The following is a 15,105-nucleotide window of genomic DNA, read 5'->3' as shown; positions in this document are numbered from 1 at the left end:
TTCTATGTTACATCAGCAGCATCAATGATTTTGAATAAAAAATTACTTAGAAATGAGTAAGTTACTTCCTTAATAGAAGAATTTAGTTTGCTTTAACATGTTCTGTCTGTATCCAATTTGGAACAGTTACAAAAAGCTGTTATTTTCTGTAATTATAGACAGTTTTATTGTGATGTTCTCCACATTCTACGAAACTTAAATTAAGACTGGTATGTCACACTCTTTAACATTAAGTAGAGTACTTACTGTCATCTGAGAGAATTATATACTAGAGAGATCAACAGAAATGGGCAGAAAGCAGCAGCTGTTACCTTGTGCTGCCTTCGTTTAATACACTGCTCCATCAGCTGAAAATCCTGTCCAGCACCATTCTCTGGCCACAGAGAGGCCTTGACTAAATTATCTTGTTGGAGTGTCCCAGCCACAAGCAGATTTGCTGATCAGCCACAAAGTTTATCCCATAAAGTGGCATCTGGACTACTCAGGCTGTCCCAGCAGGAATGTAGGGGGAAACCTCAGATACGCCCAATCCTTACTGCATTTTCCAGGACATCCCAGCTCGCACCCTACTTTTTAAAATGTCTTCTATGTTCCTTTCCTTTGTCCAAGCTTGTCCAACAAATTACATCTGGGTTTTTTTGGCCATTACAGTTTAAATCTGTATGGTTTCAAGTCAAGAGGAAGGCACTGCCGATCTAGGGTAAATACCAGTGAAGGGCCAGGGCAGAGGCAATGAGAAGCAGGAGTCTACTGAAAGTCTGATTCTTTAAGAGGAAAACGCTTTTCTATTGTAAATTTTCCTGAAGTTACAGCTGAACTAGCTTTGAAGAACCTCAGTGATGCAGTTGCGTGGCTTGTGGGTTTCCTTAAGGGTGTCTGGGAGTGTGACTGGCAGCAGGGAAAGTAGCTTTACTTCTCCCAACAGCTGCAATTGCTTGGGGTTCTGTTGAACATAAGCCATTTGAGAAGAGAACAAATGACATTTTGTTTCCTTTCCTTTTCCCACTTCAGAAATGGGCTGGTAGTTTCATTTAGTCTTGTCCTATCAGGTCACTGTGACAACATAAGCATCATAATTAAGAAATTATGTTTTAGCCTGATAGTGGATGATGCTTTTTCTGCTTATTGATAGCAAGTAATGTCTTATAATTGTATCTTCAGGGAAAAAAATCCTCAATTTGATTTTTTTGTGGATAACAAATGCACTAATAAACTACAACCAAGTAGAAGACGAAGCCTTCTGTGTCATCTTCAGTGTCCTGCTACTGTCCTTTAAAGGTATTTTCTGGTCCGTCTGTGCGTATGCTGACTACACTAACAATAGCAACAATGTTAGAGCCTAAACATTTTTTATTTCATTTCTTCAGAGTCATTTGGTTTAGGGGCTTACAGAGAGGAAGACAGCTGGGAGAGAATCAACTTAACCCTACAAGCAGTCATTCTTAAAAGTGGATAATTAAATCAAGTATGCCAGTATGTGCCATCGTAAGTACATTTTCTGAATAGATTTCTTAACTGTCTCTGTTTTTAATACAAATGTCTATGAAAAAAAATCAGCAATACAGTGAAATGAAGACAGCAGTTGGTTCTCTGCAAACAATTCTATCTTGGCCTTTTCTTTGCAGTTCCTGTACGATCCCAGCAAATAAAAGCCATTAGCAATAAAACTTCCCAGTCTTGTCCATTTTAATCTAGTTTTCCTCTGATCTTAATGAATTGTCATAAATTCCTGTAGATCAGGGATGAGGAACCTCGTTGAGGGCTAAGCAGACCTTTCTGAGTCTTCTAAATGACTTCATATTAGCATACACCCAAAAAAATCAAACCACCACAGGTTGTATGGAATTCAAGTCCTCAGGCCTCAGAGGCCTGTTCCGTTGCTGCTTGTAGCTTATGGCTGCATTTGGACTAGGTTTCACAAGAGAAGGGTTTTTTCTTTCTGAAAAAGATTGTCCAGATTCTCCTTCTTTCATGGCATGTTTAGAGCTACACTGGAGAGTATTAGGATATTGGAGCCGTTTCCCAAAGACACATGGAATGTGTTCAGCCAAAATGTGGTACCATTTAAGAAAGGACTGGAGAATCTCTCTTGCATTTAAGATAGATAGAGATGATTCTGAAGCTAAGATTTATTTTATCCGTAGTTATTTAATCCTCTCTAGTAGTGCTGTATGTCTGGGGGATGATGCAGCAAAGATGCAGCTGACTCACCTAACCGGCACCGATACTTTACAGGACGAAGAAAAGTTTGTCAGAGGTTGCAGCGTGTGTTAAAAATAGGGTGTGATGGTATTCATTTAGCAATTCAAGTGACTCATTGACCCAATCTTGGTACAAGGTCTACAGAAAAACACATTTTAAGGGCATTATAAATTTGAGTAGCTTTGTAACAATAACATAACTTAAATTTTGGTATAGTCTCATCAAAGAGTAAATTCAGGTTACAGTTCTGCAGGACAGTTTGACATTATGACATTATCTGGGAGATGCAAGAGATGTAAATAGACAATTTAGGACTCAACATTTCTTCAAGAAGTACTTTTCTGAACTTAGTGAGGGGCTTTGCCATTTAGAAGTGTGGGTATCTTCTGTACTGCCTTTACACAGAGGGCATAGAATTTGTCCCACGTGTCCCGGTCACACTTGAGATCTTTAAGTGTTCTGAGATTAAGGCATTAACAGCAATACAAATTTAATAAGGAAAGCACCTTCAAAGAAAACCTGTAACTTAAATATACCATAAATCTAGTCCAAAAGAATTACAAGACGTGCCAAGCCTTTATACTGAAGAAACAGTCATATGAGCTATTTTCCATCTGCACATAGACCGAGGTCTGGTAATCTGGAAATCAATTTAGCAACTAGAAGATGCTGGAATGAATTTTGCAGGGTGAACAATTCACTGTAATCTTAGTATTATTATATTATAAAACTTACAACATCATAATTTAACCTTGCGAACAACAGGCCCGATGTCTTTGCTGAATACACCAGTTTAGAGTTCATAGCATGCTGAATCACATTTTAATTCCTAATGCATTGCTTAGATGGGTAACATCTCATCATTTGATTTAAGCATCTTATCATCATGTGGGCTGATTTTATTTAAAATTTAATGCAGAAGTCCTTGCTATTTTCTCAACCGCAAATAAGTAATTTCTACTTTAGTCTCCACAGAGACTTTGAAAAGATACAGAGGAATGCTGCTCAACTGGAATGTTTACTTCACTGCAGCTGTGGTATGCAGCCCACTGGTACAAAAAGGCGAATAAGCTAAATCTCTTTGCCCAGAGCTTTCCCACTGTCACCTCTTTTCATAGTGTTTGGCTTATTAATATGTTTCAAATAAGGTTATTTGCTCTTTGTAGTAAATTTGTTTTGCAAGAATGCAATAGATACATTATCTTCTCACAAAATTTAGACTATTTACAGTAGAGTTTAATGTGTAGCAAATTTAGCAAGGGAAAAGGTAAGAACTGAGACAATATTTTAAAGAGTATTGTCCCTAATCATAAGGATAATATGCTATGTTTACTTTCAGTAAGGAGTGTTTATTTTTTCTTTATACACTGTATTTATTTGGTGTTAATAGATACAGCAATATCAAAGCTAGTGTTTAAAGCTAGTCTACACAAGTAGGTTCCAAAATATACGCATATTATTAGGCCGTTATGAACAGTACCCATGCTGTCTGGTACAAGATCTTATTAAAATCTGGAGGAAAAATACCTTTTTCCTTCTCTCTCTCTTCCCCTTCCCACCACCCCAGGTAAATAGCAGAAATAACGTATTAGACTTGGGCATAAATCTGACTATGGTAATTTTTAGGGTACTAGGTGAGAGAACGAAGGACATGAAAGGGAGGATAAAAGTAAAGTCAAAGAGACCTAGAACTGTGCAATCCATCACACAACACAAGTTTACAGAATGAGCACTATCCCATGAGTGCTTCTATCACTCATTTTAATTCCATAGCTAGAAGTACTAAAGGGGTATATGTTAAAACTAAGTTTCAGATGTGTCAATTTAGAATCAGTTTCTGACTCCCCCTGTGTTTCATTCTGGGATTTAAGGCCAAATTGTTTTTCTTGAGATCTAAAATCACTCCCAGTGATTTGTACGTAGGAGGAGCCCTATATACAGTGTAATCCCTTATCCAATATTGCTCTGATTTAGGGATGCTAAAAAGATCTTTCTCTAGGGTTACTGTTTCTTGTATAAGGATGGGAGACAAAAGTAGCAAGGTTTATCCTACAAAAAATTGGAGAACTCTTTTTCTTCTTATCTGAGAATTAAAATAATCCTTTTTGGTGCCTGCTGAAAGGATTTGCTTCCTCTTGTTCTGATGGAAGTGAAAATGCAGAAATTATTTTTTCGTCCTACTCAACTCACTCTCTCCCTCTGCCCTTTTCCATGAGGAACAGAGAAAGAAGCAAGAGAATTGATTTAGTAGAAGAAAAATAAGTAGCTACCAGAACTGGCAGAATAAACTCAAATTGCTCCCCAAAAATCACAGTCTGCGCTTGGACCTCAATTTAGAGAGCAGATGGGTGGTTTTCTACTTTGACAGCTCTCAGGAGCTGTCATGAGACTATTCCGGCTATGTGTGAACTCGCAGACTCATGTGCAGAATGCACATCTGATTTCCAGATGAAGTGAGACTTCGGTTCACAGCAGCACCTCCTGCAGTTTCGTCAGCTTGGTATCAGCAGGAAGAAAACCCAGGTTCAAAGATCAGGGGGAAGCCCTAGTCCACCCTGGCTAGGTTTCCAGCCTTAGCAGTATGAAGGCAAAAGCCTGGGACGTATTATAGGACACATTCATCAGCTGTTTAGACTAAAACAACCACTCACACCAATTAAACAACTCCAGCTCAGGTAGCTCCTGAACTGTAGATTACTGGAGGTTTGGGAAGTACACCAGGGCAGTGTCACTACATACTTATCTACTCCTACCATCTTCCATAGCTCCTAGCTATTGCCACAGCTGGAGACAGGACACTGGGCTATTTAGACCTTTGTTCTAAGACACTATCTCTGCTCTTTTATATTCTTATTTTCACAGAGTTAGCTAAGAGACTGTATAGGTATCCTCTCAATGAGGGGTTTGGGTTGTTTGGTGGGCTTTTCTCCAGTAAAAGAGTGGAATGTCTGTGAGGACCTTTAGTGATGTAGTCTTAATTTTACATTTTAGTAGTTGAACCTTATTTTGCCCATTCTCTAACATTAGCAGTTTCACTGACTTTCACTGAAGCTGAAGTTGCTCAGAACTGCTTAAATACACCCAGATGTCATGGACTGAAACAAAGGGAATCCTACTCAGCTCGTAGGCAGCAGCACACACAGGGCGGCTCTGTTACTTCATTTGTAAGCCAAGAGCCTGATGAGAATCCAGGCCTTGTTGCATCTGTTTGCTTCCAAGTTTCAAAAGTTCACTCTGTTCTATTCGTACTTCCCAGTGCCCTGATAAACTATTTAATTTGAACAGTAACTGCAATGTAACTTCTAAGCAAATGCTACAATAACATTAATATTAAAATCTCCAAATTCTGCTGGAGTTAACCGAATTCTCTGGACATTTTCAAAATAGAGAGTTGTATCATTTGCTTTCTGTTGCTCAGGAGAAGTAATTGTTGAAAATAAGCTTGTGAGGAATATACTAACAAGTAAATCTAGCTATAAAAATAGTCTACAGTATACAGTGAGACTTTGATTCCATAGCGTAAGCTGAAGTTGGTAATGTTTAGGCCATCATAGTTTCTTACAGTTGTGTATTTACTTGAGGTGTATACACAGTAAATAGTTTATTTTAATTTGCTAGTCAAGTTCACAATAGTTTGTAGATTAGCAGCCTTAAGTCTTTGGAAATAAGATACCAACAAACGAAAGCATGAGTTTAGTCAGGTGTTGCCAGTTCAGGTCAAACAGGCCAAAAGTTGTTCATGCTTGTGTGTTCCATTGGTGTTGATGTGGTTACAGGTACATAATAAAGAGCATAAATTTGTCACCTTGACTTAAAGATTAAAGCATGTAAATACCCAAAGTTAAGCTCTGCTCTTCGTATTGCATAGGAAAAGAGGAAGAGCTGAGCCTTTCATTAGTGTTACACTCTCCAGCTTATGCTGACTAGTTCTAATTATGCTGTTTCTAGTACGCCAACTAGAGAAAAGATGCAGCTCTTCTGAATACAGCAAAATCAGTAGCAGTTGAACTGTTGTCTTACCAGTCTTTCAAATTTTGGTTTACATATTTAGACGAAAGAAAATCCTACCCACAGTTTTCCCTGATCCAACTATCATTTACATGTTGATAACATTAACCCATTCCATCTGTAAAATGTTATGTCTACTTAGCTTTACACTTCTGGATGGGAATTTAATCTGTTAAATATCAAGGGTGATGTCTCATACATGCAATTGCTACAGAGTCACTACATTATATTTAGTCATTGCACTGAATTTCTAAAACATGAGAAGGACAATGTTCTTTTTCTTGTAGGTAGTGGACCAGTCTTACAGCCCGAATATTTGTCTTGGCTGTAGAGTTAACTTACAATTTCTTTGTGGTTGTTAGCTTGAATCTGGTATACCCACAAATCCTTAATTGTAGCATTGTAGTACTTTAAAGATTTCTGGGGATTATCAGCGCAGTGTCAGCTAATGCAGTGACTCTGTGAAGCATAGGTAGTGCTCTGCAGTGTAACTGCTCTTAGTAGTGCTTGGCTGACTCAAGTAATGGCTGTCATTTCTGTTCCCAGTAGCAACATGGGCATATTCTGTGCTGTGAGTGCTCAGATGTATTCCAAGGGTAATTACTTCTTGGAAATGATTGATTTTCTTCATGCACAGAGAAGCTGCAGTACACAATCTGCCATTCCCTGGGTTTTTCGTGTGTACTATGTCAGGATTCCTGAAGTTAAGAAATTCAGACAACTAGATACAGCATTTGGGGAGATGGACAGATTAATAGGCGAATATACATGTACACAGATGTGTGTGTGCCCTCAGGAAAAAATCCAGGTGGAAAAAACTGGCATATCTGGGAAAATCAAGACACATGGTAGCTTTAAATCAGATTTACTTTGCAGTGAAGGTATTGCCTAAGGCATGATAATGCCAGCAGGAACAACGCCTCCACTTAGGCCAGCCATGGACCAAGTGTTTGTCAGGGGTCCTGTGGAAAGGTAAGGAAGTACTACAAGCTGTGGAGAACTTTCTGGTAGCAATTTCTGTATTGGATTTTTTAGATGCGAAATTAGTAGCCTTCATATTCTGGGCATTTTAAATTATTTATTTGTACTTAAGCCTTGCCAACCATAAGTTAAAGAGCAATTTTTCTGAACCTTCAGGGTTCACATTTTCAAGCTTTTCTTGGCAACCTTGAAGGCCAGAAAGGTCCTATATTTTGCTGCTTGCTTGTTGGCTTTTTTTAATTAAAGCTCAAATAACCCATGCAAGCTCTTAACTCCAGAGGCTGGAGCTTTATTAAAAATAAACAAAGAAAAAATTGGAAAATATATGATAAAATCTTGGTAGCTGGTAAAACTGAGTTTGTTTTCTAGAGCATGCCATATTTGAAAAGAATAAGTAGAAAGGCAGCAAATGAGGAAAGCATCTTCCAAGCAGGTAGGCCCTGTTTATCTAAAGTGGGACTAGAAAAACTTTTATCGCACTCTTCTTTTGGATGGCATTTGAATTGGCCTTGTGTGTTTGGCAGCTCATCTGTTGAGCCATCTGTTTCAAATTATGCATGCTCAGAGGGCACATTGCATCCAGGGACACAGTTCCCCCAAACACAAGACATTTGAATTGGATTTGCAGTTTAGTGATCTGTAAACATGGATGTGCAATCATACATCTAAATAATTTTGGAGAAATTGGAAGCATTCATACAGCTGGAGAAACGTGAGGAAGGTTATAAGTGGAAAGCCTTAGGCCATATTCACTGTCCTGTGTCTCTTGTACAGTGCCCAGGCAGTACAAAACAAGAGAAAACCACCCAAGGTCCCCAGCTAGGAAATTTCTCTTTTAGACTGAAAAGTTCTTAATGGTCTAAGAGCTAATATAGTAACCAGTTTTACAGCCCATTTAATCAGTGTCTTAAAGGGATTGTAGGGTAGAGAAACTGAAATTTGGCTCCCTCTGTTAATGAATCATCTCCAGTTACATCACAGTGCTAGAGATGAACTGGGGAGTGAATCAGAAAGCTATAACCAACACTCTGAGAGCCTTTGTTATGCCTTGGCCAGGAAAGGGGATTTGATCCATAAACTTTAATAGTGCACTAGGTAAATTTTGTATTACTTATGGCATACTAGTAGCACTTACCTTTTTCGTATGTCATCTGCTTTGAACATACTTTTCTTTGGAAGAATATACTGCTTGTTCCACCCCTCCCTATTCCTTCCTGCCCCAGAATGCTGACTCAATTCCTTTTACTCTTTCAGGCAGCTTGCAGTTTTAGGCATTTCCTTGTCCAGTTTTCAGTGGAACACATTACTTCCCTCTCATCAGCACTGTGCAGCTCTGTTGTGGCTGTTGAATAACACACTGGCTGGAGATGGAAGAGATTTCTTTACAAGCAGTAGGTACTGACATAAGACCATCTTCTCTTCATGGAATACACTGACATGATGGACTTGGGTAGCAGTTGGGCAGTTGTGTATGAATGAAGGAAATCTAGCTCACATAATGCAGTGATGGAAGTAATGGTAAATCTAAAATCAGCCAAGAGGCTTGAGGGATAAATTGTTACAGGCTCTCTTTCTAGATTATTTTATTTCCTTTTTATAGGTTTTCCCATCAGCCAAAACCCCAGACTGTCTGCATTATCAGCAAAGTTTGAATCCTCTGGTGATGAGGATCTCACTTAAGTAATATAGTTTATAGAAAATTTTGAACAGACCATTGACCAAATATAGATATTTATATTGTTTGGGCAGATCTTATTCAATGTGCATGAAGAGCCTAATTATGAAATTAGCTTAAGTGAGGTGCTTGGAAATATTTTTTTCCACTAGAAGTAGCAGACATAGTTCATTTAATCAAATAATTATATATGCATAATTTGCATATCCACAATTTTAGGAATTTTACTTTTTGTAATATACTTAACCTGTTCATCCGATCAAAAGTAGTTCTTTATATTACATTGCTTACTCAAGTATTAAGTTGTATTACTTTTTCAATTAGCCATCGTAAAAGAGCTACAGGAATTGATAAACATTATTTCAACAATGTTACAAAATTGAGGTACATGAAAGAAAAACAAAGTCTGATCAAAATTTTGCCTTTTTGAATCTTGTTAGAATAAATGCTTTTCTCATATGAACAATTTAGGTTATTACAAAGCTATAAGGGCAGGCAACAGAACTACAGATGTGTAAAAAACTCAGCTGTATCATAGTGGTAAAGGGGAGAGAAAGATATTCTCTGCTCTTCTTAGAATCTGCCAAGGACATAGGTGCTATGTTTTGGGCAATAACTCTTTTAGACTAATACCATCTGGCTGGCTTTCATCTGTGCCAGTCGTTACATAGGCCAAGCCCCCTGTCCTGCCTCTACCGTACTGGAAGTAGGAATGAGATTAAAAATACAGTAATTCCCAATTACCTGACTGGAAACATACTTATTAAGTGATTCAGAAATTCAGGGAAATGATGAAGCTTCTGTTCTTCTGTCAGAGACTTTGATCAAGTTTCCTCATCCACGTCCTGAAGCAATTTTTTATACTTTTCTCCTTTCAAGACTAGCTGGCAGCAAAGAAAACCTGGCGATAGGAATTGCTCCAATTTGCTGTCCAATGCATATAATAACAATAGTTAAAACCCCCAAAGATACTTCACCGCCACCCCTCAGTCTTCTATCTTGTTCTTTTAATTAGTAACTACTCTTCTGAGATGCCATGCATATCAGCTTTGTTTCCTGTGCTTTATTTTTGGAAAAGACAGAGATCTATCATACCAGTGTTTTTCAAAGCCTGTGTCTGTGTGACAATGTTGGTAACTCAATTAATCTTTTAAATTATTCTGTAAACACAAGTCTCAATCCTGTATTCAAGATAACTGTAGATTTTTTAATTGTGATTGTAGGAACTCCTTATACCGGAAGAAGGGATTTGAAATTAAAAGAATTAGATATTATCTTGACTTTTATTTGAATATAGTAAACTTTGTGATAACATCCAGCCCTGTCACAAACTTTAGCTGTGTAGTGTTAACAGGTATTTTGCATACCTGAGAATCCCAACTACAAAAATAAGGATACTGAAAAGCAATAATAAACAGCAGATACCTGTATTTAGAAATACAACAATGTAGGTTTTCTTGACCTTGATCTTGACAAGGTAACTGTATGGTTTGTATTTTGGGGCTGACACTTGTGCCATCTAGCTAATGGATTTGTTCTGCGTTCCCATGTAGGGGACCCGCAGCTATTTTTTAGCTTAGGATTTATTCCCTGCTTAGGAGAATTGAAGTTAAATTAAGTAACTAAACTATATATTCATTTTACAGTTAACTAAATATCTCTACTGATGATTTTGAAGTATTTTTTTCTCATGCTTATCTGTATATGTGTAATTTACTGTCATCTAATGCTATCACAAGGAAAGGAGACAGAAATTAAATCATATTTTACAAATATATCTCTAAGGAAAATCACTAGAGTAAACTTGATTTGAGCCGGAACAAATTATATCTCCCCAGTAAACAGGAAGAGACTGACAATCAAGGATGTTTCAGTTTTGGATGCAGTTTAAATGCCTTTTGAGTCACAGAGATTCTTTTAGGAAGAATATATCCTCTGTTTCTGCAACACTCAGCTAGCTATCAGATCTTATCTAGCTTATATGGCTTCTTACTCTGTCATATACCTAAAACGTCCATACTTTTCTCCTTTGGATCTCAGGGTTCTTATGTGTCATTTTTATACATCATATCTAGTTGTCTTGTGAGCACCTTGGGGGATTTGTCTTTCTAAAGAAGGACAAATTTGTGTGTCATGTTTACACAAATTAAACTGATATGGGAATCAGAAAAATCTGACTGGTTTGATACTTGTGCATCATCATCAGTAATTTTGTAATCTGATATAGATATTTACGTATAAATATACCGATGCATTCTTCAATTGTTTCTCAACTTTTGCGTATCTCATTTAAATTAATATTACCAATAACAGCGGGAGTTTACTTGGCTTGTCTTTCAGATTCTGGAGTGCATTCTTAAGGCCAGAATATTTAAATGTAATTTTATATGTACACAGAGCAAGTCTGAAAAGCTGTTGTGAAACTACTGAAATCCATGATGCAGTTTTCACATTCATAGTCACACTGGAAGTATTTTCCAGGGCTGCTTTAATTGCTACTAAAACTTGAAGAAGCTTTTTTTATGAATGGTCACCAGACTTTTGTAGCTACACCTCTTGAACACAATAGCTGAAGCTGATGAAATATCTTTTATTACAGATAATAGGAAACATAAGGTGACACAGAGGCAGGCAAATCCTTGTCAGCTGATGGAATTCAAATTCTGTTAATGCTCTTTTGCATCTGATCAGTCATGTGCACACCTTAGTTCCATCAAGGCTGAACCTCTGCTGCATTACTTCTGCAACTTAATCTTTAAAAAAAAAACAAAAAACCCCAAAAAACCCAAAACCAGAAAACAAATCAGTCATTAATCAAATAATTTGGTCATCTGTAAGGATACTTCATGTTTCAATTGCATTGTGTGTGCAACTAAATGAGAACATATGTTAAATTGTGAATTATTCACTGTATCCATACTTTACAGCAATGAGATAACATTCAGTCTTTGATATTTAGCAGTGATACTTATTGTATGTATTTAAAACATTTTTCATAAAGGAAAATATTTTAGGTGCTATCTCATTGGACAAGTTACATTACTGATATAGATAGTACTAAACTGATGTAGGAGAATGAAACAATTTAATTACATGTCAATAATTCAGGAGTCCAGAAAACAAAGAGGTTTTAAGGCAACGTTCCTCCATCTTACATGTTGACACCAGTGGGATTATATGTTTTGCACTTAAAGGAACATTTTGCCTGCTGGTGTTGTGCAATAGTTGGCCGAGTAACAGGACAGATTCCTCTCCCTGCTACAGAGCTGTAAATCAAAAATAATCCCACATGGTGGTTTCTTATTTATGGACATACAGCAGGATTGTGGTTCTGCAAAGGGGGAGTGCCGCAAAAAGAGTATCTGTAGAAGTTCCTACAGACTCACACCAAATGCCTTGTCTGCAGAAAGAATGCTGCAATATGGTATCTGATAGCTTTCACAAAGTGCAGCCTGCCGTCTCCTTTACAGCACACAGGACTGATACAGATGCACCCAAGTAATGCTTTGCTCTTGCTTCTCACTAGATTTGTCTATAATTTGTGATCTTCCCCATAGAAACAAAGGTGTCAAAACACATATTTTAGTACCATTTTCATGGTCCAATCATGTCATCCTTCCTTGTTTACTCTGAGGGCAAAATCATTAACACTTGTTCAAATGGAATTGATTTTCCACTATTAAGGCTTTTCACTCAGCTCCTCACAGCACCTTTGGCAGTCACAGTGCCATAACCCAGCTGCGGTCTCTGTTCTGTCACCAGTGGGCTTCCCACTGTAGTTCACACACATGAGAGCGGTTATTGCTGAAATCAAGCAGAATATGATTTAAATTTAGGAATGTTTTTAACTACTAGTGTAAAACGAAATGTGACTATTGTGGGATCCTGAATAAGGATGAATTTAAATGTGTGGTTTAAGTGTTTTGCTGTGTTAGTGCCACACAAGTGTCACTGCTCACCTTGAAGACTAGGTTGTAGGTAGTAGTTACTGTGATTTGGGAAAGTTACTGGGGTTTGGGACTTATGACCAACATTATTGCATCAGTGTTATTTTATTTTCATAATTTCCAAACCATCATTATGATTGTAATTAAGACTAGATGAAAATGAAAGAAAATTGAGAAAAAGGAAAGTCTCAAGGAGAAACACTTGCTAGTATCAAGATTTACAGTAATGCCATAAAAATGGCATCATGCCATAAATCATCATGAGTTTGTCTTAAAGACAAATCAATTCATGAAAAGAAAAAAATTCAAATGGTCAATAACATGCTCTTTTGCCTAATTACTTCACATGTCTTATAATTCTGAAATGAATTAATAACCTTTGTGAAGTGCAGAGTGAATTAGCTTGAGGTTCGGGGAATGCTGTGAATTCAGTGTGTAGACTTTTTTATTTTTATTTTTTCTATTTACTTAAAATGTAATAGACTTGTTTTAGAAAGGTGAGCCATGCATTCCCTGGATTTATAGTATAGACAACATAACTAAAGAAAAAAGGAACAGAAGAAACTGTTGGTAGAAGCCTTTCTGCCCACCACTTCGTAAACATGTTAGTTCCATCATTTCGGTCAAATCATAGAATCGTTTAGTTTGGAGAAGACCTTTAAAATGAAGTCCAACCGTTAACCTGGCAATGCCAAGTCCACCACTAAACCATGTCCCTATGTGCCACATCTGCATGTCTTTTAAATACCTCCAGGGATGGTGACTCCACCACATCCCTGGGCAGCCTGTTCCAGTGCTTGACAGCCCTTTTTGTGAAGAATTTTTTCCTAATATCCAACCTAAACCTCCCCTGATGCAACTTGAGGCCATTTCCTCTTATCTTATCACTTGTTACTTGGGAGAAGATGGCAACATCCACCTCACTGCAACTTCCTTTCAGGTAGACATTACAATACTGATGTGTTTAATTTATAATGAAGACTGTTGCTGTTTCAGCAGTGGTATAAATTGCTTGTTCTATTTCTGTCAGAACATATATTAAGCTGTACAAGGAACAGCTAAATCTCCAACTGCTATATTAGCTGGACATCATGTCAGATTAGTGCCTATTGAAGATTTTTCTGGGTTTCAACTATGATCTTGAATTAAAAATTAAATCCTATGTGAAAAATGTCACTCTGCTGTGTGTCACCTTTCTAGTTTACAAAAATGTCAAAATGACCTTTTGTGTGTGTGTGTGTGTGTATACATATATATTTATATACACATTTCCTCTAATTCTTTTGGGGCATGAGGTACAGCCCCGTGAAACTGGCTCGTACAAACTAGTTGGAGAAAATATGCTTAATAGTCTTAATGAAAAGATAAATTGTGTATGTTTTAAAATGTTATAGATGGGTCTGTAGTGCTGCATTTTAAATTTGCAACTCTTCCATCAAATGTTTTGGAGAGATTTACTCAAGCCTTATTCAGGTTATTATCAACTGTAACATTCCAATCTCTTAATAAAAATTCAAGATTGTTCTTTCTAATTATCACAGCTCAAAAACAGTTTGTCCTTTGGGATTCTGAATAAGTGCAATATAAATTACATCATTTTACAAAAACAAAGAGGTACAATTGTTGCATAATGTACTTTGTTTCTATGTGACATAAGACTGCCAGTTGAAGAAATTAAATTCAGATATATTCAAGTATTTCTGAACATCTGAACAGAAACCACTGTTCAGATGAAGAAACATGCCTTAATATCCTAGTAAAGAGCACATAAAGCATATCCTGGGGTGTATTTCTAGTAAAAGGCATGCCTGCAGTTGTGACTTCCTAAAACAACTTGTGTCACTAGTCCTGGAAAGTACTCTGAGATTTCTGATAAAAGGTACCTTCAGTCCAAAAGGTCATCAAAGTTTTGTATGATGATCTTCCTCATTTCTCAGTAGGGATCTCTCAATAATCTAAATGTGGGAAAACGCTGTTTTGTAGTAGGAGCACGGCTGTTGCTTGGCTTTCTGAAACCTGTGCAACATCAGTCTCTGTTTACCTGTGAGCCTGTTCCCTTGCATTTCATTCTGTGATTGTAGACTAGTAATTCTTTTTTTGCCAGGATTTTGTGTGTTCGTGCATATGGTTCCTTTTTTTCACTAAAATTCAAAATGGTTTAATCCTTCTGACAATTAGATCCTTAGTTCTGTGTGTGTAATACTGGAGTTACTAATCTGTTTTGCACTGAAATTCCAGAAAGCTGGGTACATCATTTCATGTTCAGGTATGCAGAAGGCAGAAGTGAGTCAT

The 15,105-nt window shown here is 37.2% G+C and overlaps 1 protein-coding gene across 1 annotated transcript in view; it reads left to right on the top strand.

Annotated features, from left to right (window-relative positions):
- The first annotated feature begins 1,363 nt into the window (after positions 1 to 1,363).
- The window catches only part of EPS15 (epidermal growth factor receptor pathway substrate 15), a 68,923-nt gene continuing 55,181 nt past the window's right edge, over positions 1,364 to 15,105 (top strand). Inside the window, exon 1 of the mRNA XM_055724585.1 lies at positions 1,364 to 1,485. Coding sequence (XP_055580560.1) covers positions 1,468 to 1,485 — 18 coding nt within the window. The 5' untranslated portion in view covers positions 1,364 to 1,467. The remainder of the gene's footprint in view (positions 1,486 to 15,105) is intronic.

Source organism: Falco cherrug, chromosome 12 (genome assembly GCF_023634085.1).
Source record: "Falco cherrug isolate bFalChe1 chromosome 12, bFalChe1.pri, whole genome shotgun sequence".
Taxonomy (NCBI): domain Eukaryota; kingdom Metazoa; phylum Chordata; class Aves; order Falconiformes; family Falconidae; genus Falco; species Falco cherrug.
This window is presented reverse-complemented; position numbering and strand designations above follow the sequence as displayed.